This window comes from Tachypleus tridentatus, chromosome 8 (assembly GCF_004210375.1).
Source record: "Tachypleus tridentatus isolate NWPU-2018 chromosome 8, ASM421037v1, whole genome shotgun sequence".
Taxonomy (NCBI): domain Eukaryota; kingdom Metazoa; phylum Arthropoda; class Merostomata; order Xiphosura; family Limulidae; genus Tachypleus; species Tachypleus tridentatus.
Window position 1 is genome coordinate 134,238,213 of NC_134832.1, and position 22,320 is coordinate 134,260,532.

Consider the following 22,320-nt stretch of genomic DNA (forward strand, 5'->3'; position numbering starts at 1 on the left):
GGAAGATCCTAAATAAATAAACTCCCCTCAGTGACATACATAAACTCATTTTTGCTTTTTCTATCTCTCTGCAATGTTTGAATTGATTAGAATAATGTCCTGTGAGGAATAATTTTTTTTGGGAAGGCTTAACCTTCCCAAGCCTCTTATACGAGCTTCCCATGAACATACTACAAAAAGCTATGATTGACATTTTAGCAGCTCAGAGGTATAGAACTTAAAATGGTAAAAAAAATCATGTCAAAATGATTGAATGAATAAGTAAAGGAATGTATTAATGTGTACTGTATTTTTATGTAAGTGACAGTAATATTCCTAATATTATTCCACCATTACATCAACTTTCCCATGGGGTCACCAGTCCTATTATCACCTTGAAAACATCTTGGCAAACCTAGAATGTTATGTTTTACAAATGATGTTTGATGTCTGTGGCTTCACAGCTGGATTTTGTTTAGGTCCTTTGTCTGTGTAGCTGAATTCTCTTCTGGATTAGTCCATTCTTACTGATGCTTTTTTCTGGCTGAATGTAAATAATATTGGACTACATTTCTATATTTATCATTAGACGTATTTTCATGTCTCTATCCAATTTCCAGGCCCAGCATGGGCAGGTAGTTAAGGTGATTGACTCGTAATCAGAGGGTCTCGGGTTTGAACCCTTGTCACACCAAACATGCTCACCCTTTAAGCCTGGGGGCATTATAATATTACACTCAGTCCTACTATTTGTTGGTAAAACAGTAGACCAAGAGTTGGCAGTGGGTGCCTTCCCTCTAGTCTTACACTATTAAATTACGGATGGCTAGTGCAGATATCTCTCTTGTAGCTTTATGCAAAATTCAAAACAAATCAAACTATCCAATTTCTCTCAGATTACTTCTTTCTTTGTATTTTTGTTTCATGACCATGGATTACCAGTTTTTTTTTTTAGTATTTTAGAGGTAAGTATCTTTTTTGTAATTCATTTTAATTTTGAAAATATAAAATTTGTGAGGAATGTGAAAATCAAGCTAAAACAACATTATTTTGTATCATTTCCTTTATCTTATTGGAGAAAGGCTATTTTGAACTTAATTTCAGAAAAAAGACGTGTTAAGAGAATTATTGATTGTGTAGCAGTAGGTACCAGTGCTTAATATAATTGATTTTAATGAAACATTTTGTTTGTGTGTCAGTTAACTCAGGTAAAACAAATAATTTTGTAGTTTACATTTGAGATTATCTTTGTCTAATTTCTTAAGTTTATATATGTCTAAAAGAATACGTTAATTTTTATTTATTTGTAATTACTACAGTGGGAAACCCTTGCCTGATTTCATAACACTAATATCTTAATTCTTAGCCAAATACAGATCTGAGAGTTTGACGTTACTCAGATGATTTATATTATTAGTACAATTAAATTTATTCATAGTATATACAGACTTGTATGAATTTGCTCTTAATCAGTATCAGGAAATCTACAAATCAATGCAGATACCAATAAGGTTTTAGTTGTCTTTTTTTTTTTTTTTGAAATGGATGTTGTTGTTAGTTTTCTATCTTTATAAAAATTTAGAAAATAGCATTATGGAAAAAATCAGTATTGCAAACTTTAGGTATTTTAGTATAGCATAGTTGCAGTGATAACATAAATCACTAGTTTTTGAACAATACTGAGATCATTTATGAATTATTGTGAAATTATTTTAATTTCTATGTGCATTGTGCATCCTCATTATGAACTTTTGTACATAACTTATTTTCAACAAAGGAATTCCATGTCACTTGCATTTAGTACAAGTACTACTTTGAATGAATGATAAGTTCATTTTTTCATTACATCAGTTAAGCTATTTGTCTTAAGTGCTGAAAACATGCAGGTTTTTGAATATGGCTTTCTTCCCATAGTATTGTGGATGTTTAATATTGATAATTTGTTTTTAATACATGAGGTTGTGTGTGTGCTTGGAATTATGTGAAGATGATGGTTTACACCTTTAATTTTTTTCTTTAAAAATATATTTTTGCAAACATCAACTGGATAAAAATGGTCTAGTGGTTATAGCATGCCAGGCTGTGAATCTTATGTTTCATGACTAATGCTCCATTGCTGTAAAAATGTGCTGTGCACTTGTGGGCTTTGTGTTTGCTATACAAGTTACAGCTAATTCCCATTTTTGATCAAACCCAAGTAGCCAAAAGTTGGCAATGGGCACTGATGGTTAGTCGTCTGCCCTTCAGTTTAGCAGTCAAAATTAAGAACAGGTATACACAGATAGCCCTTGTGTAGATTGATGAGAAAACTTTGGAAGTAAAAAAAAAAGTATTTATATCATTAATGAAACTGGTGCCGAAAGTCATTAAGAGTAACTTAAAATGTGTATATGTATTCGTCCCTGGTATGTACCAATCCCAGAAACTCAGCATCATGAAAACTGAAACAAGAAATATCTTTCTATATTGTTGTATTTACAGAAGTGATGTCATACATGAATGTTTCAAACAGGAAGTATTGTATTGTCACAATAAAACAAGAAGTATTGTATTGTCACAATAAAACAAGAAGTATTGTATTGTCACAATAAAAGTAACTGAAGGAATTTAATCTAAGTAATAGATACCTTTATTAATGTGCTTTAAACATGTAAAACAAATCTTAGTTGTACATATATATTTTATGCATGTATTAGTAGGGGTTTGAGCAAGAAATATATTCATACTACAAGAATATTTTTTCCACAGGATATGAAATTTTTATGCGTAATGTAGTTGAATGAGGTCACTGTTGATTTAATGTTACAATTAATGGTTGTTTGATTTAAAACAGTTGTAGACAAACATATTCCTGTATGTAAAAGTGTATACCATCATTTGTAAGTGCTTAACTGAAGAGTTTACTGATTAAAAATTATTCTTTCATACAAGATGGTGAGGTTAACTCCTTCCTTCTGTATGTTTACAACAAGAAATGTAATAACCTTGAATAATGTAGGCCTAACTTCAGACTTTATTTGTAAAGTCTCTATGGAATAGCTAATTTGTGTGTAAGTCCAAGTGTCAAAAGGTCTTGCACATGCAACCAGCCACTAAAAGAGCTTACATTCATGTAGCTTACTACACTAGTCTATGTGGCTAAGCAACATCAGAACATACCCTTTCACCAGTAGGAAGGTGACACAACCTCCTTGCACAGTATTTCCCTTGAGCACTTTGTGTAAACCAGTAGTTCATTATTTTCCTCAGCATTAAACTCTTTAGATGTGTTGTTTTTCTGATGCCTTTAATAAAAGTAGGAGGATTTTTTGTGTTTTAACTAAATTGAAAACAAATTCAGTTAAAGTTTCTAATGAAGGTTATTAGCTTTCCTAAATGTATTTTATTTCTTTAAAAGATGTATAATTAAAGAACTCATAAAAAAATTTCAATTAATTCAGTTCCATGAGTCTTGTTGATTAGGAATTCTCATATCTACCTTTTCAAAGCCTTCTAGTATCCAGACATTCTTTAACAGTAATCATCCAGTTCTACTTCAGTGGCGACCGTAGGAACTGTCATTGTATATTAAGTTGTTGGTTTTGTACTGTGTTATTTGTCTCAGACCCAGGACTTGTGGCTTCTTGCTTCTGAAGCCTTTGCTGAGCCTGCTGTATCTTTTGAATGATTTTGAGTTACTTTTCCCTTTGATTCCTATTCTTCTTTCTCAGAGAAGGATCAAATAACTCCACCTTTGTGATTTGCCACTTTTGATCTCTTATTCTAGTTGTTTCTTCTGGTTCACAAGTGAGTTTACTGAGTAAGTTTCAAATCTAGAACTTTTTTTTTTTTTTTTTTGTCACAGGTTATTTATTGTCTTGTCTTCATATATGCTTTTTATTTGTTTTGTCCTCCCCAACCTTAAGACTCTCATTGTTTGACCACTGTTGGGATCCTTTTTCTGCTTTAACTCTCTCCTATCCTTAATCTTCTTGTTTTAGTTTTTTGCTTGCTCAACTACTTTAGTACCTGTCCTCTTTACACCTTTCTGAGGCTATGCATTATGGCCCACATCTTTACTGTGGAAGGTTGCATCTACTTGTTTTTTATGCTAGATTCAATTTATTCACCAGCAGTTGTTCAATTAATTTTATTTCTCTGTTTCTGGGATTTGCTTAGTTGGGTTGCTTTGTTTTCTGGAGTTAGATTCTTTCAGTCTTATCTCTGGGATCTCCATTTAGTACCCATTGTTGGAGCCTGAGTTACTAATACTTTGGAAATTAAAGGTGAGGTAGTTCATTAGCAGTGATCTCTACTCACTGTGGTTTTCTGCTTACCTAGGTGCAGGGAGACCTGGCATTTTTTTTTCCTTATGAGCATAGTCTGGTTCCACTCCATTCCATGTTTTATCCATCGAACCCTTCCCAAAGTTTCTTTCCTAATAGTGCAGCCATTGAGAAATTTGGAGATAGCTCATTTTTGGAACTACCCTTATACTTTGGTTCTGTGTGAGCTTGGTTCTTACACTTTGCACACCTGTGGTCTCCTTTTGAATACCTAAGGGTAACACAGGTAATCTCTTTTAAACTTTCTCTCTATTTCAACCTCCTTTTTCTCATAATGCAGTCTTCTTTCTACTGCCTTTCAAATCCCTTGCAATTTTGACCCCTGCAGAAGACTTTTCTTTCTAAACAATGGAATGATTGAAACAGGTCCTAAAGCCCATTATGGAGCATTGTTGCCAGTCATAGATTTTTCACCATTGAATCAATTTTTCCATTTATAAGTTCAGTATTTTCCTTGATCTTTCTCAGGTTGTGGAAGATCAAGAATGATGTCTTGGATGTTTTTCTCCAAATTTCAATTCATATGGACACCTGTTACATTTTTTACCTCATTCATAATGACAGGATTTTTAATTTCAGTGCCTTTCTTATCAGTTAGCTAAAATTCTGTATGTTTTCAACTGGGTCTGCATTTCCAGTAGGACTGAAACTAATTTTTTTTGTTTGCTCTTTTACATCTATGACACACAGATCTTCTGGTCTACAAACCTTTCATGTTTCCTCTTCTTGCTGCATGAAAGATTATATTTCTTTTAGAAACTGCTCTCTCCAGTATCCATTATTTCTCTGGGATGTGCCCATTTACATCCTTTTCAGTGGAACCTGTCAAATCAATAGAATGTGTCTAAGATCTACTGACTTCTTTATTTTTTCTACCTCAATTTCTTCACCTCTGGCTCTTAAAGTGGCTAAATCAGTTTTGCATAACAGTAATTCTTTCCAACTCATCTGAGCTTGCATCTGATCACAGATGGCCTAATGTTCACCTGGGGCAGAGTTCTTGATTCTTTTGCTATTTCCACTGTTTAGTTTCCAGAGAAGCAGTTTTTGAATATCTGTATTCTAGAGATGTTGGAAGTTCAAAGGACCTGCTACCATATCTTTGCTTATGTATCTCAGGACATCCTATCATTATCCAATCATACATCTATACTGTATTTTCATACTTCATTTGACAGGGATGTACTTTTTTGTAGAATTTTTACTTTCTAGTTCTCTAGAGCTCTGTTTATGGATTCACAACATCTGGTCGTCAGAATGTCGTGTTGCAGTAGCTTTGAACTCAGTAGCAAAGTGGCTGTCTTATGAATTCAGATCTTTTCAGTAAAATGGTCTTTGTATACAGTCCCAGGCTGTTGCCTCAACAGTGAATGCCTTGAGCTGGATTGGTTCAATCTTCTTCTGCATGCTTATTCTTCTCTGACTCTTTCCAAAGGTGCTGTTTTTAATTTGCATTGCCCTGTACCTGGTTCTTCTACTGCCCGACCCCCATGACCAGCTAGCTCCCTTTACTAGCAACTTTCTTAACATTTAGCTTATTTCTCATGGACCAGGATAAAATGACTAAAGTGACATAAAAAGTTACTACAAGTTCCACTTAGCAATAGAATGATGATGTTCTGACATTTTGAAAATTTTATACAATTAAAACCATGTTTGGAAAATAACTGATTATTTAGTTTAGATTATTTATTAGCAGATGTGCTTGGGAATACTGTGAAGAGTATATTATATGAAATCCTCAATACAACCAATAAGAAAATAATCATTAAGTTTAAGTTCAGCCTTTTTTATTTGTTAATTATCAAAAAAGAAATATATTGTGCCAAGTATGTGAAACTAATGGAAATGCTTATAACTGTAAAGCAGAAATGAGCTCAAGTTTGCCGATCTTGTAGATTTTTAGAATTTTAACAGTTCTGAAGGAAAGTAAAATTAATATTATTTTCAAATGCTATTTCAATACAAAACTTTGGTAGCAGTAGTTCTCATTGTGTGTAATGTAAACATTATTTAAAAAGGTTTCCGATCGTGTAATATTAGGATTCATAGGTGTGTATGTTTATTTACATGCCAAATAAACCTTTTACATAGTATTTAATTAAATATCTTGGTTGCTTTTATTGTGTATATAAAGTTGAATATGTGCACTTAGTGAGACTTTATAAACTGTTGTATTGCACAGTAATCAGTAGTTTGTGCTTTCTTGGTGAAGGTGGCTATGTAGTGACAGACTTAAAGATATTTGGGCCCAAGGAATAATATTTTTTGTAGCCCCTACATCCTGAGCAATCTTACAAGGAATAAAATTATCATTGGGGCCCCCATTAAGACCATGGGCCCTGGGGCTGAACTCCATGTAGCCCCTACCTTAACAACACTGTGGCTATGTACAAGATAAGCATATCTAGAAGCCTGTCATCAGCACTTTCTTAGTGGCTGTGGCTTCGAGTAAGGCACAGCTTAATTTTGTATATCTGGTTGCATATCATTGTGTTTACTTGGTGATGATAGTTAGAGGAAAAGCATAACTTTTTTTTATATTACAGCTGGTAGACTGTCATAGTGCTTTCTTGTTGAATGGAGCTACTCGTAAGGCACAACTTAGTTTTTTATAGCACCATAGTTGGTAGTCTGTTACAGTGCTTTCTTAGTGAAGAGAGCTACAAGTAAAACAGGGCTTAGTATTGTATTATCCAACATTTAGTAGCATGTTAAAATAGTGCTTTCTCGGTGAAGGTATTTGTAAATGAAACATAGCATAGTTTTGTTTTGCCAAATAGTTGGTAGCATGTTATAGTGATTTTTTTTTTGTGCTTAGCTACAAGTGAGGCCATGAGGAACATCTTAGTTTTATATTGCAGTATAGCTTTTATTCTGTCATAACACTTTCTTAGTAAAGATAGCTATAAGTAAGGCACAGCTTAGTTTTGTATAGGAGTATAGCTGGTTGTCTTTCATAGTGGTTTCTTGGTGATAGTATTTAGAAGTGAGGCACATCTTAGTTTTGTATTGCCCAATAGTTGGTAGCCTGTCATGGTGTTAACTTGGTGAAGGTAGCTACAAATTAAGCATAGCTTTGTTTTTATTGCATAATAGTTGGAAGTTTCTCATGATCCTTTTTTATTGATGGTCGTTAGAAACAACTTAATTTGATATTGTCTAATAGTTAGTGGCCTGTCATAATGCTTTTGTGGTGAAGTTAGGCATAGCTTAGTCTTATTTTTCCTAGTAGCTGATACTCTTTTGTTATTGTATCAGGTCATCTTTTAATGTCCAACTTTGGGTTCAGAAAAAGAGAAAGGATTTCAAACACATTTAATGTAATTTAATCAATAATGTATGCTCATTATTATTAATTACTTCCTGTCAACTATTCACAAGCTTCTGAATGCCACTTCTATAGAATTCTTGGGATTTGGAAGAAAAGAATGAAGAGAGGGTAGTTTTGATATCTTCATGTGTTCCAAGCTCTTTTTTCATCAAGTTTGTTCTGCAAACGTTGAAATAGATGATAATCAGATGGGGCAAGGTCTAGAAAATATGGAGGATGTGGAAGTTTCTCTCAGTCTAGCTCTTCAATCTTTGCAGATGTGATCCTTGCTGTACGGGGCCGTGTATTATCCTGGTGTAACATAACACCTTTACAATTGATCAAAACAGGCTTCTTTTTTTTCAGTGCAACATTCAAATGCTCTGTTGATAGTAAAAGTCTCATGTACTCGTTACATGGAGTGGCAGCAACTCAAAGTGGATCACACGAACAATATTCCACCAAACACTTGACAAGACTTTCCTTGGGTGGAGGTCCATTTTGGACTGTGCTTTAGCCAGTTTATCTGCACTGAGCCATTGTCTGTGGTGCTTAACATTTTTATGATATATCCATTTTTCATCTCCAGTCACTAACTTATCCAAAACAGATGAATTATGTTCATGAGAATGCAGAGAGGTGCAAATGTCCATTCTTGCTCTAAGGTTGGTTTCTGTCAAATCATGGAGGACCCATTTTCCAAGTTTTGACACCTTTTGAAGCTGTTGTAGATGATGGTGAACTGTTGAATGGGTTGAATTAAGCTTCTGTGCTAGTTCTTCAACTGTTACAGTACAATTTTCATCAAGTGCAGTCAGCAGCAAGTCATCATTAAACTCAACAGGATGACCTAGACATGGTGCTTCACTTAAGCTGTAGTAACCTGATCTGAACTTCTGAAATTACCTTCAACATTTTCTTTCATTGAGAGACTCCACACCATAAACACCTTGAATGTTTCGTGTAGTTTTTGCTGCACTATTGCTTTTTTTAAACTAGTAAAGCATTATATGCCTAATGTGCTCCTCAGACAAATTCATCTCAATAAGAGATTATTCCATTAATGATCTGAAAAAGTGGAGTTGTTTCTTTTATTTGTTTGAACATTTTTATACATGTCCTACTACATATTTTAGTTATTAAAACCTTCTACAAAGACACATGATGATGCACTTTCTGTAGTAAATTTTTGGACATTACTTATGGGATGACCTGATAGTTGGCTTCAAGTAATGCACAGCTTATGTTTGTTGATACTTGTTTATTCATTAGTAATTTGTTGTTAAATTATGCTAGTGAGTTTGTCAATGTATAGCAACTAATGTGTGTGATATGGCATGTTCAGTCTTTTGAGTGAATTGTCTTGTTTATGTTTAGCACTAATTGAATAAATAACCTAATGAAACCAAAAAATGTGTTGTTCTGCTTCTGTTGACAAGAGTTAGTTGTCACTAAGGTTCATTTTTAGTGCTTGAATGTCACTAGGAGTACAGTTTTAGTGTAACATTATTTTTTTTTGTTAATTAGGTTTTGCTTTTATTTATTTATATAGTTGTTTTGCATTATGCATGAAAGTTCACTGTATTTGTTTTGGTGTAATTTAAATAATATTTATTCAGTCTCTGCATAATCATTCTTAATGGTGTCATATTGTCACCAAACTTAATTTTTATAATATTATGCAATTAAAAGTGTGTATAGTGTACTGAAACACAAATAACAGTGACTTGTACTATTATTTCTTTCTAGATTGATTATGTTATCTGGACAGGGGATATTCCTCCTCATGACATATGGAAATCAACTCAGTCAGAACAGATTTATATCTTACGATCTGTGACTCAGTTGATGCGTAAATATCTTAAAAAAGTTCCAATTTTTCCTGCTCTTGGAAACCATGAAAGTGCTCCTGTTGATAGGTAACCTGAATTATTTGTTTTATTGTAATATATAGTTTAGTCCAGTGTTCATTCATCTGAAGGTTTTGTTTCTTTAGACTCAAGATTTGTTGTTAGGGTGCACTTAGATTTTATGTTTGTTTTAAATCTTCATTCAGCAATTTGTATTATGTGAAAAATATTATCCATAGAATGCATATTTTTGTCTTTCTGGTGATTAATAGAAACAGTTTCAGGGTGTGAATATTAAGCTTAAGAAAGCAGTTTTTTTTAATTTATGAAAACTTAATTTAGATAACATAAATGAGATTCATACCTGTAAATTTTTTTATTTTTCACAGCACTGACATATTCATGATGATGCAGCTCACTTTTAATTACTGCTAATGAAATAAAAAATCATACTTTAAAAAAGTTCAGTACTCCATAGAGAAATTTTTATCATTATATTAAATTTTTATGAATAATTATCATCTTTGGATATTTAGTGATAATATTGATTCTAGAAAGTAATCCATAGAATGAATTTTATAGTTTTTGAATAAGAATGTTTACAGAACCTAACATTTTCATATTCTAATTACTATTTTTCTATGTATGCATATATGTGAGGTTAATATGACTAATGAATTGACCTGGATGGTGATAGGTGGTAAAGTCATATTTGGTAGGTTTTGTTATTTGTACATACGGGAACAGACTGGCTATAGTAATATGAACTGAGTGGTGATGACTTAGCAGGTTCTTCACAACATTATTGTCCAATTTGTTTTTAGAAGGTACAAGATGTTTATGTGGAAGTAGGGTGAGGTGAACTGGATGAGTTGGTAGGTGGTTCTTCATTACTGTAAGGTGAACTTTGATAAGGTACCTTACTTCCTTTCACATTAATAGTTATTTTCATTTAGTTGTACCCTCTATATGCAAAGAAAGTTTTCCACATGCCAAAAGTCTTGAACTACCATGTTTATTGTGATCAAATTGTTCAACTGCATCTTGTATATAAACCATTATGTAACTCCTTCTATTTACTTCTACCAAACTATCATTATTTGTTTGGCATTGTTCATGTTGTGACAGTGTGCTCTCTTAAAGTGTTTTTTTTTTTTTTTGTAATCTTTTGTATCAATTCTTCTCACCAAGTTTACTATTTATTATGCAGTAGTGACATTTGTGACTTATTGAGCTATTCTGAAGTGGAATTATTTTGTATTTCTACCAAGTTATGGAACTTGTTACTTTTTTACAACAACTTATTTTTTTCTGCTTGTGTGACTGTGTTTGGTTATTTTATTTTGAATTATAAATTCTAAAAGTTACAACTTCAGAGGTTACATGTTCTGACAGTACATTTACACAGGTTTTATCAGCTTTACTTCATTGGAATATTGATGATCCAATGAGCTGACCTACGTCTCATTTCGACTTGAGGTTGGAGGCCACATATTTTGAATTGCAGTCTGCTGACTTTGGATAATAAGATGTTACACTGCTATGGTTTTTAAATATATTATCAAATTAGTTTTAGTCATATCCTGTGTCCTATACAATATAAATAACCTTACATTGGGTCTTTATTTTAAGATTACTTGCAATTCCTCTTGCTGGTTCATCATCAGACTCTAACTTTATTATTTTTCTTTCATAGATCATGTCTTATGCATATATTATTGTTAATACACATATTGTTAATGCTTAATTTTACAAAATATCTAAATCATTTTTGTTATTATTTATTTTTTTATACTTCTTTATATTAACTTGGGTCTGTGGAACTGAAGTTTTTATAAACTTCTCATAATATTGTACATACATATTGGTAGGTTATGGTTTTTAATTTAGAGCTTAGTGATATACTCTGTTCTGCACTGTTCAATTACATTTAACAACTGACTGCTATTATCAGTTTATGTGTAGTTTTACATATGGGTAAATCAATAATTAGGTTAAATGTCTTGTTTTGTTCAATATATACCATCTGTTTACATGTTTATTTCACTACATAATTTCTAAATATTTATATTACAGCAACTATTTTATTTTCATTATTCCTTATAATTTATACTTTTTACCATTAATTTAATATGTGAGGGCCTCTGGGGTCATGTTCCACCTTACCTTCTCCCAATATTATTCCTTTTCTTCTAGAATGGCCAAACCCATTACAGGCAATCTAGGTTTTGTTTATTTTCTTCCTCCTTATCAGTTAGCTTCAATTAACTATTTCCAAAGTGATGTGGTCATTACATACTGATCTGCTTCATCTACAGGCAACTTGAGTGGTTGGATTTAACAACTGGATAAGGTTTTCCTGTTATGTACCTCACATTTGTATCTATTTGAGGATTGTATTTTTTTTTAACATCCCCTTTGCTGGGACAATCCATTCTCCTCATTAAATGCATTTAGTGGAGTTTTCTGTTGTCCAAGCCATTATGGTTAACTATCTGACTGTTAGCAAGGTTATAATACAGTGGGGAATGTGATTTCCATGGAAGCATTTCTTTTTTTTAAGTCTAGCACATTTGCAGTCTTTTTAAGACATTCTGCATGACCCATGGTCTCTTGCTAGTGTTCCTTTGTATTTTCCTTTCAATTTTCATACTTCCATCTTTGAGTATATGTGATGATGATTGAACATGCACCCCATGACATTGGGTTTACTACTTTCTCCCTCTCATCCAGATTGTTGCTCTTCTTTGATGCTGATTACCAAAAGAGGGGTGTGTGGTTTGATTAATAGTAGGTTTCATGACCATGATCTGTGGATGAATAATCTTATCATTAATATGCTGGTGCTTTTGGCAGTCCAACATGCTTCATTTCACTGTCTTCCTGTTGTCTAGATTTGACTAGTATTTCATTCTCACTATTTGATAATGATAGCTTATATCACTCACGAAGGGGGGCACTTATTTTTGTTTCCTTTGTGGAAGACAGAGGATCTCCTTATTTGAACCACTCAGTCGACATATCTCTCCTGAAGTGTTGTGTTCCAGGTGCTTTTGCCTTCATTGATGAGTGTCTTTTCACTCCTGACACACTTTCTCCCAAGGAGTAGCCTCTTAATTCTGAACTTTTTAGTGGTCTGCCTCCTGTGAGGTACTCCTCCATGAAGCTTATGTCTCTTTTATCAAATCCAAGTTACCTCTTTTAGTTTTGGTCTTTTGGTTCATCATCCCCATGACCTTGTCATCAATATGTTGAACAAGATTAGATTCACCTTATAACTCAAGTTTTTTCCATTCCATTAATCTTCTTCCCAAGATGGTTTGTTCATTTATGTCACTCTGGGTCAGGCCATCCTGGTTGATCCTTTCTGGCCAGCATAGATCTGTTAGTTTTTTTTGGCTGTTTGACTTGATATATTCTGTTTGTTCTAACCTACACTTTGGAGGCTTGTGTGGAATATTCTTTTCAAACTTTTCATTTCTTGCCATTTTCCACCTTTATTCTCAGTACGTGCTGTGAGTTGCTTCTATTGAATACATTTCCCATGGTTTCATTTCCTTACACTGCTCCATTGTTGGTGATTTTTTGTTCTCTTTCTCTCTAACCCTTTTGTTTGGATTGTTTGTGATTTGATTGGCCTTCTATTCCTTATCTCCATCCTGTCTTCTCTCCAATCAGGCACTTTTCCTTTTCCTTGCATATCAACCCTGTCATCCATTGGAAGTACTTTGACTGTCAAGCCCTGGGACTACTGCTCATCTACTATTCTCTGCTTTGGGTAGTCATCCTTCACTCTTCAGTGAGACTGTAACTAGGTAATTTTTTTTTGCTTTCGTTATATATCTAATTTTTCAGGGGCCTGTTCAATATTTTGACCAGAATCCCCCTCAGTGGTGAGTGGTGCCTATCCAGGTATACTTCAGTCACTTAAAATTGTACTAAAACCTGCACTATAAGGCGATGTTGACTTCACTTTCACAATTCCCATGACCACATAATGCATACTGTTTATTACAATTGCATAAAATAAAGATAGATTGTTCCACAAAATCACCTGTAGATTGTTTTTTGTGATATATTCATAAATATGCCTTATTTTGGACCTTAATAACCAATGGACTTCATGGATAAAGTACAAGATAGCTGCCAATCCCTGTCTTTCCATAATTTGAATAAATCAGGTTTGATCTGCTTTTTAAATAAGGATTTTGTGGTCACCCATTGCACTGTCTCTGGTGTGGATGTCTCTCCTGATCCTCCACCACATTTTCTCTCCCTTTTTTTTTTTCTAGTGAAGTATGGGAGTTCTTATCACTTTCCAGTTCCAAGGCACTGGGGTAGTGTACCATGGAGGCATCCTCTTGATTGTCATAGTGATATGAGATATGAAAAATAATGAAATCATGCAGTTGAGAGCATGGTGCTGGTATTCTGCTGGTGTAGATGACAAGAAGTTTCCAATCTGACACTTCATCTCTGTATAGGTCTATTCAATGGGAGTCATCAAAACTGCAGTTAATCTCTTCAATTGGGATCCCCCATCATACCCTTGCAATTGCTGGTTTCCAGTGAGTGAGTTTTGGATTTCAAAGTTGAACCATAATCCACATAAGTTCTCATACATGTATGACAAGTGTCTCTGTTCCCTCATTCAATTCACTCTAGTTCAATTCATCTGTGTTATATCACAGTGGTGGAATTTGCAAATTAATATGGTTCTTCCTCTTATGCTATCCTTTCATGTTTTTCATATGCTGAAGATGTTGTCATGCTAGGGGTGGTTCTGGTTGGTGGGTTTGAGATTTCCCTCTGGTCTGCTAAACTTGAGATGAAGAAAATATGATCCTCTTTCCTGCTCCTGCCAGATGGCTGGGTTGTGGTTTGCAGTTGTTTTGCCAGTAGTATGATTTTTCCTACTGCTACTTGGTTGTCATTTCCCAGTAGTTGGGTATTGAATGTAGTAGACTTTTTATACACAGTCCAATGTACCTTATCCATTATAGCTTTAATGAAAAACGCTTTTTACTCTCTCCCATGTTAATGTACTCTATAGGATTGAGATTCAAATATTGTATGGTTCAAATTCCTATCCAACTCTCTCTTTTTGGATGTGCTCCTCCCATTTTATGCTCCCTCTTGTTTGCTGCACCTTCCATACTGGGTGAAGCATACACCTGGTACAGAATTGGTATAGTCTCTCACGTAGGAGCCACTAATGTAAAAATCTTTTTGTACATTTTTGAGGAATACTTATTTTCTTTTTTCCTTTACAGTGGTCCCACATCTATTGAAAGTGGGATATTAGCTGTTTATGTGAGAGGAGATAATGTACCATATCAGATGTTATAATCTTCCTATACGGAAAATGTATTTCCAATCGGTACTTACCACCTCCTCTCAGACTTCCCACCCTTCCTCCCAACTGTAAACTAGTGCTCCCATTTTCTACCAAAACTTAAGTGATAGTTTGGTAGAAGTGAATAGAGGGTGTTGGGTCAGGAGAGTGTGTTGCATTCCTATTGGATGAGGGTTGTCACATGCTGATTTACATGGAAGATGCAGTTGAACCATTTGATTAATAAGGTACATGAGAGCTCAAGGCTTGTAGCATGCAAAAATAATATTTTACTTACAGAAGGCAGCACTGAACAAGAATATCTGTGGGAGTCAAGAAAAGTACCTATTGGAAATATATTTTTGCTGAAGGAAGATTGTAACATCTGTCTTGAATGGATTCTGTGTTTGATGCTCAGTGGTGGATACAGGATTTTGTGTGTAGGGGGTGATTGACTAAGTAACAGTGACTTAAACCCAACCCCAAGTAAACTTTTCCTTGTTACTGCAACGTAAATTTCATGGAATTAATTTAGAAACAAAGAAAAGAAACATATATGACTATGAACTCTCATTTATTGATTTTATTCTAAAATATCAAGTTACAAGTAATCGTAGAGCACTATACTAAATCACACAACATAGTGCATATGACAGTGAACTTTCATATATTCCTAAATAACATCTTACAAGTAAACATACAGCAACAGTGCTTGCTGTTTATATGGAAGTATAGTGGGTATAGCGAGCTAAACTGGGTAGGAATGGCTGACTTTTTTATGGTATTTACTTTGAATGGATTATTATATTCAAAACTTTTGCTGTTTATAAGATATCTACAGTGAACAGATATGAGTGTTGATTGGTAGACAGGATTTCTGAGATAGTGGCTGCATCTACTTTCTACATCTCTTACTATTGTTTAATTTGGAATTGATGACTTTGTGATAGACATGACTTAATGATAAGGGTAGTCAATGTGGTCAATATTGGTTTCAACAGGTTTTGCTATTGTAAACTTTCATTCCTTTTAGAAAGTAGTTCTTGTGTAACGTTGGGATTCAAAGATTTTTGTTGTTTTTTTCTTACCTGTTTTGAGCTGATGGTTAACTTCTCATAAAACCAAAGCTAACTTCTAAGTATCTAGATGAAATCTTAGGATTTGTATATTTTACTGTAAAGCATAAGACATATTTCCTGAGACTAAATATGTGGAAAAATAAAAAGTATTTTGCATAAAAATGTATAAAAAGTTATTTTGTATAAGTTGTAAACATATTTGAAATGGAAAATTAAGTTGTTTTTTTTATATAGAAACTATAGGAAACTTTTGTTGCAAGTTGAATAAATAATGTGAGTTTTCCATTACAATATTACAAATTCAATGTAAATGATAGATACTGATGCACATTAAACTTATAGTAGAATAACGTTCATCATATTTCTTTATCTAATATTAGTAAACATACTTGATCTCGGAAATAAAAACTACTGACATTTTCATTAATACTACAGTTGATGTAACAAAAATTAATAAATAATGATAAAAATTAATTATTGTAATTATCTTAGCAGGTACATGCAACTTAAATATGTAAGTTTCTGGACCAACTCACTTCATCTCCAGCCTTAATTAACTTATCATTAGCTGTCTGAATAATCACTGATAGTTATTTGGTATAATATGTTCTGAATAACACTTAGATTATTACTGTTTGCACATTAAGTTTGTCAAGATCCTTTAGTAGCACTAATTACATACAGTATTTTTTTCTTACAAGGGTTAAAATTATTTGATGTAAATTTTGTCACTCTTGTGAATGGTCTCCTATTGGGCCAACAGTGAGTTTACATACTTATAACATGTAGATATGGCATTTGATTCATCACAGTCTATTGTGTAACAAGTAAACAAACTCTTGCAAACCTGTAAGAAATGATCTATGTACTGAAAGAAAAACCCACAACAGTGAAAACAATCAGCGCAGTTATGAAATTGGATATTTTAGTTCTCATAAGGTTACTCTTCTGTATAGATATATTAGCTAATTTGCCTGAGAATCTTACATGCCTAAAATTAATGTAAAACACATGAACATGTACTAGTGCATGATGATGTATCAGTATAAAAGTTTATGTGTTTTGCATGATGACATATCATGCAGTAACATCGTCCATTAATAAGAGTGTGACATTTCTTTCACAAATTTTCCATGTGGATTTACACATTAAATTCCTCATTCTTTACCTTGGTTCCATCATGCAGTGATGTGTTTGTTTGCCGAGACCTGTTGAAGTACTGTACTTCAACAATTTTACTTTGTGTTATCAACCTTTCAATATGAATTTGCAAAGTGAACTGAATTTTCATTTTTTTTTTCTCAAAAGTAAGAACAAATATTGCTTACAATGACCAACAGTATAGAAGTTTTTGCATGTAGAGATCATGATGGCCATTAACCATACATGGTCACTATCTGGTATCCCTACCACACATTTCCTTTAGTTTTTCTCCTTTTTTTTACTCTCACCCTACTATTTTAGTGAGGTGGCATACAGACTTTCACTGATAGCCATTCTTCAAATTATGCTGCACCTGTAACAGGTGGGAGTGTTCCTTTACTTATTCCTTTCTCACTTTTCTTCTTCACTTGACCACACTAGGCTTCTAGAGTTTGTAACAGGGTGTACTTACCCAAAACTCTCCATTGTACCAGGATAATGGAAAGCATTTCGATAATTTCCCCTGTTCCAGTCATTGCTCACTGCAAGATGGAGTGTTCTGCAAGACCACTGACATTTTATTTGTGGTGTTTATATAACTTTTTACACTCTGATCCAGTCTGTACGTATTCCATGGAATATCATGTAAAAAGCCATCACCAGAGTTGTGCTTCTGCCTACTTCTCTAGCTTTCACAAATAGGTTTTGTGCTTACCCCTTGCACTATCTTCAGCAGAAAACCTTTTCATACTGAAGGACTAGTGGAGATCCAGACACATTTTCTAGGTTTCCTCTTTGTGAATTCTCTTCCTCCTTTTTCTGGGGTTCCTTCTATGCTGAGATGTGGAGCAGATGTTTTTAGAGTGTAGTGCAGACCACCCAAATCTTACTCGGATACATCAGAGTTTCTGAGTGGAGTTTAGACATGTATCTACCTTAGTATGTTTCTGCCTTACCTGCTCCTGCATGCTCATGACCTCACACTATATGCTTGGAGAGTAAATATTTTTTTATTATCCAACTGTGATGTATTACTCATTTACCCTACTTTAAGACCAGTAGAGTCTTATGGTTGAGTATTGGTTTCGTAGGTAAATTTATTAATTACATTCACTGCAGTGCACCTGTAATTGGTATAAGTGTTTGACAGTTGTGGAGTTACAGGTACTTTTCACATGTGCTATTCTCCCACGTATTGTACTTAGAAACTGTGATTGAGAGGGGAGCACACACAATACAGTCAGAATGTGCCCTAATGTCACTATATGTATAGGCTTCTTGATGACTTGTGTGAAAGCTAAGACAGTCATGTTCCTGCTCTGCCCATCCTTGATGCACCTTTCAGGATTCTCACCTTTCCTAATCTTTTACTTGACCAAAGAATACACACTGAATGAGATTTGTCCTCCCACAGGTGTAATCTTATGGAGCCCTCATTATAGGGTGTTACATCTAATGGAATTTCTTTTCATTCTCTCAAAAGAAGGTTAATATAGGTAACTTTTGCACAAGTCTCTTCTCCATCTCGGTGTAGGATTCCAGATAACGTGTGTTTGGATGTAAATGATTCTATCAAAATTTAACATTTTCCTTAATTTAAAATGTTTTCAATAGATACTTGCCTCCATACATGCTTCTTCCCTTCCACCATACTATTCCTACAGTGTATGTTTATTCTTTGCCTCATGAAAGAATGAGGAATTTTGTATGTGAATGTAGAGTTGTGTTGAATTCCTATTGGTGGAAGGTTTTGCTGCATGATATGTCATCAAGAAGTAGTAAATATTCACATTTCACGTGATGTTTAGGTGGGAGTTTTCATCAGGCTAGTGGAATGCAATTTTCTCAGGCAGAATAGTATAACATTAAGAGGAAAATAGCTAATCTGTGTACAAAGGTGAGGATATCTATGGTAAATACATTTTGAGTTAAAGAAACTGTTAACTTTGCCATGAATTAAAGGAAAATTCATTTAATTTTGCAATAAGGGAAATTTATGAAGCCTTTTAAAATGTCTTTATGGTGTTTTTGTACTTAAGTAGGTAATGTTTTTAATTTTCATTGCATAGATAAGATATTTAAATTGTGGTCTTCATGGGTTTTTTTTTAAAAACACCATAAAAGCAATAAAGCATTTTAAGGTTACCAGTGTTACTGAAGCCATGATATTACTTTGTAATTTCATGTCTTTTGTTTTCTGACTAAAGACTTTCCTCTAAAGTTTGCAATAAAGGATAAAGAGTTATTTGAAGTGTGCTTTACATCATTTTGTAACAACATTAGAAACATTATCAAAGTTTTTGCACATTCAATTTAGTTCTGTTTTTCAGCTTTCCACTTCCTGAGCAAAGTGACCATCGTTCTATCTCCTGGCTTTATGAAGAACTAGCTAAACTGTGGTCACCATGGCTTCCTAAACATGCTAGAAATACTATTAAAAAGTAGGCTTCTTTCTTGTAAGTTGTTTCTTATTTTCCATTTTCCTAGTTTTTGAGGAAAAGAAATTATCTTAACTTCTGTCTTTGTGAAAGCGTACACAAGTAAAGTATTGAATTTTTTTTTCCATAAATGTAGATGTATAAATGAATAAAGTATATTTATAAAGTAGGATGTTGCAACTTTATTTTGTAAAAGTATTGAAAAAGAAGCATATTGCAGACCTACAGCCAGGGTATAGTTGAGGGATTTTTTTCTGTAAACCAAGTAAAATTTTTGTCTATACTGGTAAGCAAGCCAAGCATAAGATACTAACATGTTTTTTTTATGTGCAAGTTAGATGTTGTTAAAATATAAGAAACATTGGAAACAAGAAAATAATTTGGATGATCTGTGTGATCTACCAAGTTTATAAAAGTAATAGTTTTTGGTGTGTTCATTGTTTCAGTAGAATGCCTCTTTAAAAACTATATGATATTCTAAATACTAAACAAGTGACATTACTACTAATAGTAACCATCAAAATTAAAAATATTAGTTGAATGTTGAAACTTGTAATTTTACAGTAGTCTGTCTTAGCCTTCTGATTGTTAGTATATACTGTGGTGCAGTAGTAGTGGTAGTAGTTAGTGATAAATATGCTAGGCATGGTCACATAATGAATTGATATAAACAGAATATTTTCATTATGACAAACTCTTGTGTGAGCAACTAAGTGAAATTGAGTTAAAATGTTGCAAACCTGATGTTACTTTGTCACCGTTAGGATAAAAATAGTGAAGAGTTAAATTTTTCTTTTTTAACCTTTTTTTTATCATAAACTCAGATTTTGAGTTTCTTCTGTTTGCAGTTACAATTATACAAGGTAGCAACTGTGTGGTTTATAAAGACTGATTCTGTCAGATCCTTTACAAGAACATTATGTACAAGTTTTTCTGTTTTCAACTTGGAGCACTTTTTGAAATGTTTCAAGTTTGCTTTAATATGTTTGCATTATATTGTTTAAAAGTAATTCAACTTTAGCTATACAAGTTTTTTTTTTTTTTTTTTAGAGTGATTTAAAGCATTACTGAGAAATACAAAAATGTAAATATTCAACATAAAATTGTTTTTCCTTTCTCTGCTGTTAGGGGTGCTTATTACTCTGTGAAAATAGACTCTGGGTTGAAGCTCATATCATTAAACATGAATTACTGCAACAGTCAAAACTGGTAAGTAACTAAAGTTAATCATTTACGTGAATTAGGTTGTCATAAATATGAAAGAAATCAGTATTTAAAATCATAGTTGTTTCCATATACTTATTTCAAGAGAGAGTAGCCTTTCTCTGTGGAAGACAATATAAATTGAGTCTTCTTGCATAATGTTTTTCTCTGTGTTTTTGTAGATAAACTCTTTTCCACACAGTATGCAGCAAATTACTAACCAAACGGATAACTGTAAGTTGTTGAAACATTTTAATAAATATTTATTTGTATTCTTTACTTCTTAGGTGGCTTTTATTGAATTCTACTGACCCAGCAGAAGAATTACAATGGTTGATTCAAGAACTGCAGACTGCAGAACTGCAGGGAGAAAAGGTGAGGAAAGTTTTTATTTATTTTTATGTGACTTGTTTGCATCAGTTTTAAGTGACAGTGATATAAGTACTCTGTTATGGTCTTCATTACATTAAATTTTTATAACTAAATATCCATACTGCAGATACGTATTGTAACCTTTTACCATTACTACTATTTTTCTGTTGTTGTAAGCTATATATTTAATGCTGTAATTTTTTTGTTTGTTTGAGAGAACTGTAGATTTTAATGATGATGCAAAAATTGAAAAATTCAATAATGTAGGTCTGAAAAGATCCAAAGAATTTGCCAGATTGTGTAGTAAGTTCAAGCGTAGGTTAAAAGTGTGAGGGTCAGAGAAGCATTAAGAATACAGTTAAGTTGTATTTAGTTGGGGAAGTAAATCACTCGGTGTGTTTTCATTTTATCCAGGAAATGGTACAAATCACTTGTAAATGTAGACTGCAAGTTCCACAGTATTCAAGCTTGTAACAAATGTTAAAGAATGAAAACATGACTATTTACATGGTTTGATTTTTGAATTATTTTCACCAGATAATTAACTTAAAATAACCTGCCAGTGAAAAAGCAATATTAAATATCACATTTTTATTTGTAGTGCTATGTTCTGTGATAAAAGTTTTAAGATACTGTTTTATGTTATCGAAATATTTTATGAACATTAATTACAATACTCATTGCTCTGTTACTATAATGTGGCAAATATATTTCTGTAATATTTAGTTTTTATGTTTGTTGATAGAGCTTCATAAGATAATGTATATCTTTTCAGGTTTAAATTATTCACGCAATATCTTAAGGTTTAGTACCCTTGAGATTTTTTATTTTTTATTTCAAGGTTCACATCATTGGACACATTCCACCTGGATCTGGAAATTGTATTCAAGTATGGAGTCACAACTATTATCGTATCATTAATCGGTAAGTTATAAGTTATAGTAAATAGTTGTATTAAATAGTGATCGTTAAGATAATCAATCTCTGGCTCAGTTACTTACATATATGCTTATATCAACTATCTTGAGAGGAATTTGAAATCTATAATCTGTTAGTAATTTAAGTAATTTCTGTGATAAATGAATAATGGATTAATATATATGAGAAGTTTAAGACACTTATAATCAGTATTCATTTCCTGTTAATAGGTACTCGTGACGATATCAACCTTTGAGATTTCAGGGATTTAGTCTATATCTTTAATGAATGAATATTAATATATGTATTAAATAACCCTTGATTGCATACATAGATTCAAAGGTAAAATATGAGTATTGTTTAAT

The 22,320-nt window shown here is 33.1% G+C and overlaps 1 protein-coding gene across 1 annotated transcript in view; it reads left to right on the forward strand.

Annotated features, from left to right (window-relative positions):
- LOC143223550 (sphingomyelin phosphodiesterase-like) overlaps positions 1–22,320 on the forward strand; it is a 36,837-nt gene that overhangs the window by 10,751 nt on the left and 3,766 nt on the right. Inside the window, exons 6-10 of the mRNA XM_076451648.1 lie at positions 9,367–9,536; positions 19,355–19,465; positions 20,591–20,671; positions 20,953–21,040; positions 21,879–21,961. Of these exons, the coding sequence (XP_076307763.1) occupies positions 9,367–9,536; positions 19,355–19,465; positions 20,591–20,671; positions 20,953–21,040; positions 21,879–21,961 (533 nt within the window). The remainder of the gene's footprint in view (positions 1–9,366; positions 9,537–19,354; positions 19,466–20,590; positions 20,672–20,952; positions 21,041–21,878; positions 21,962–22,320) is intronic.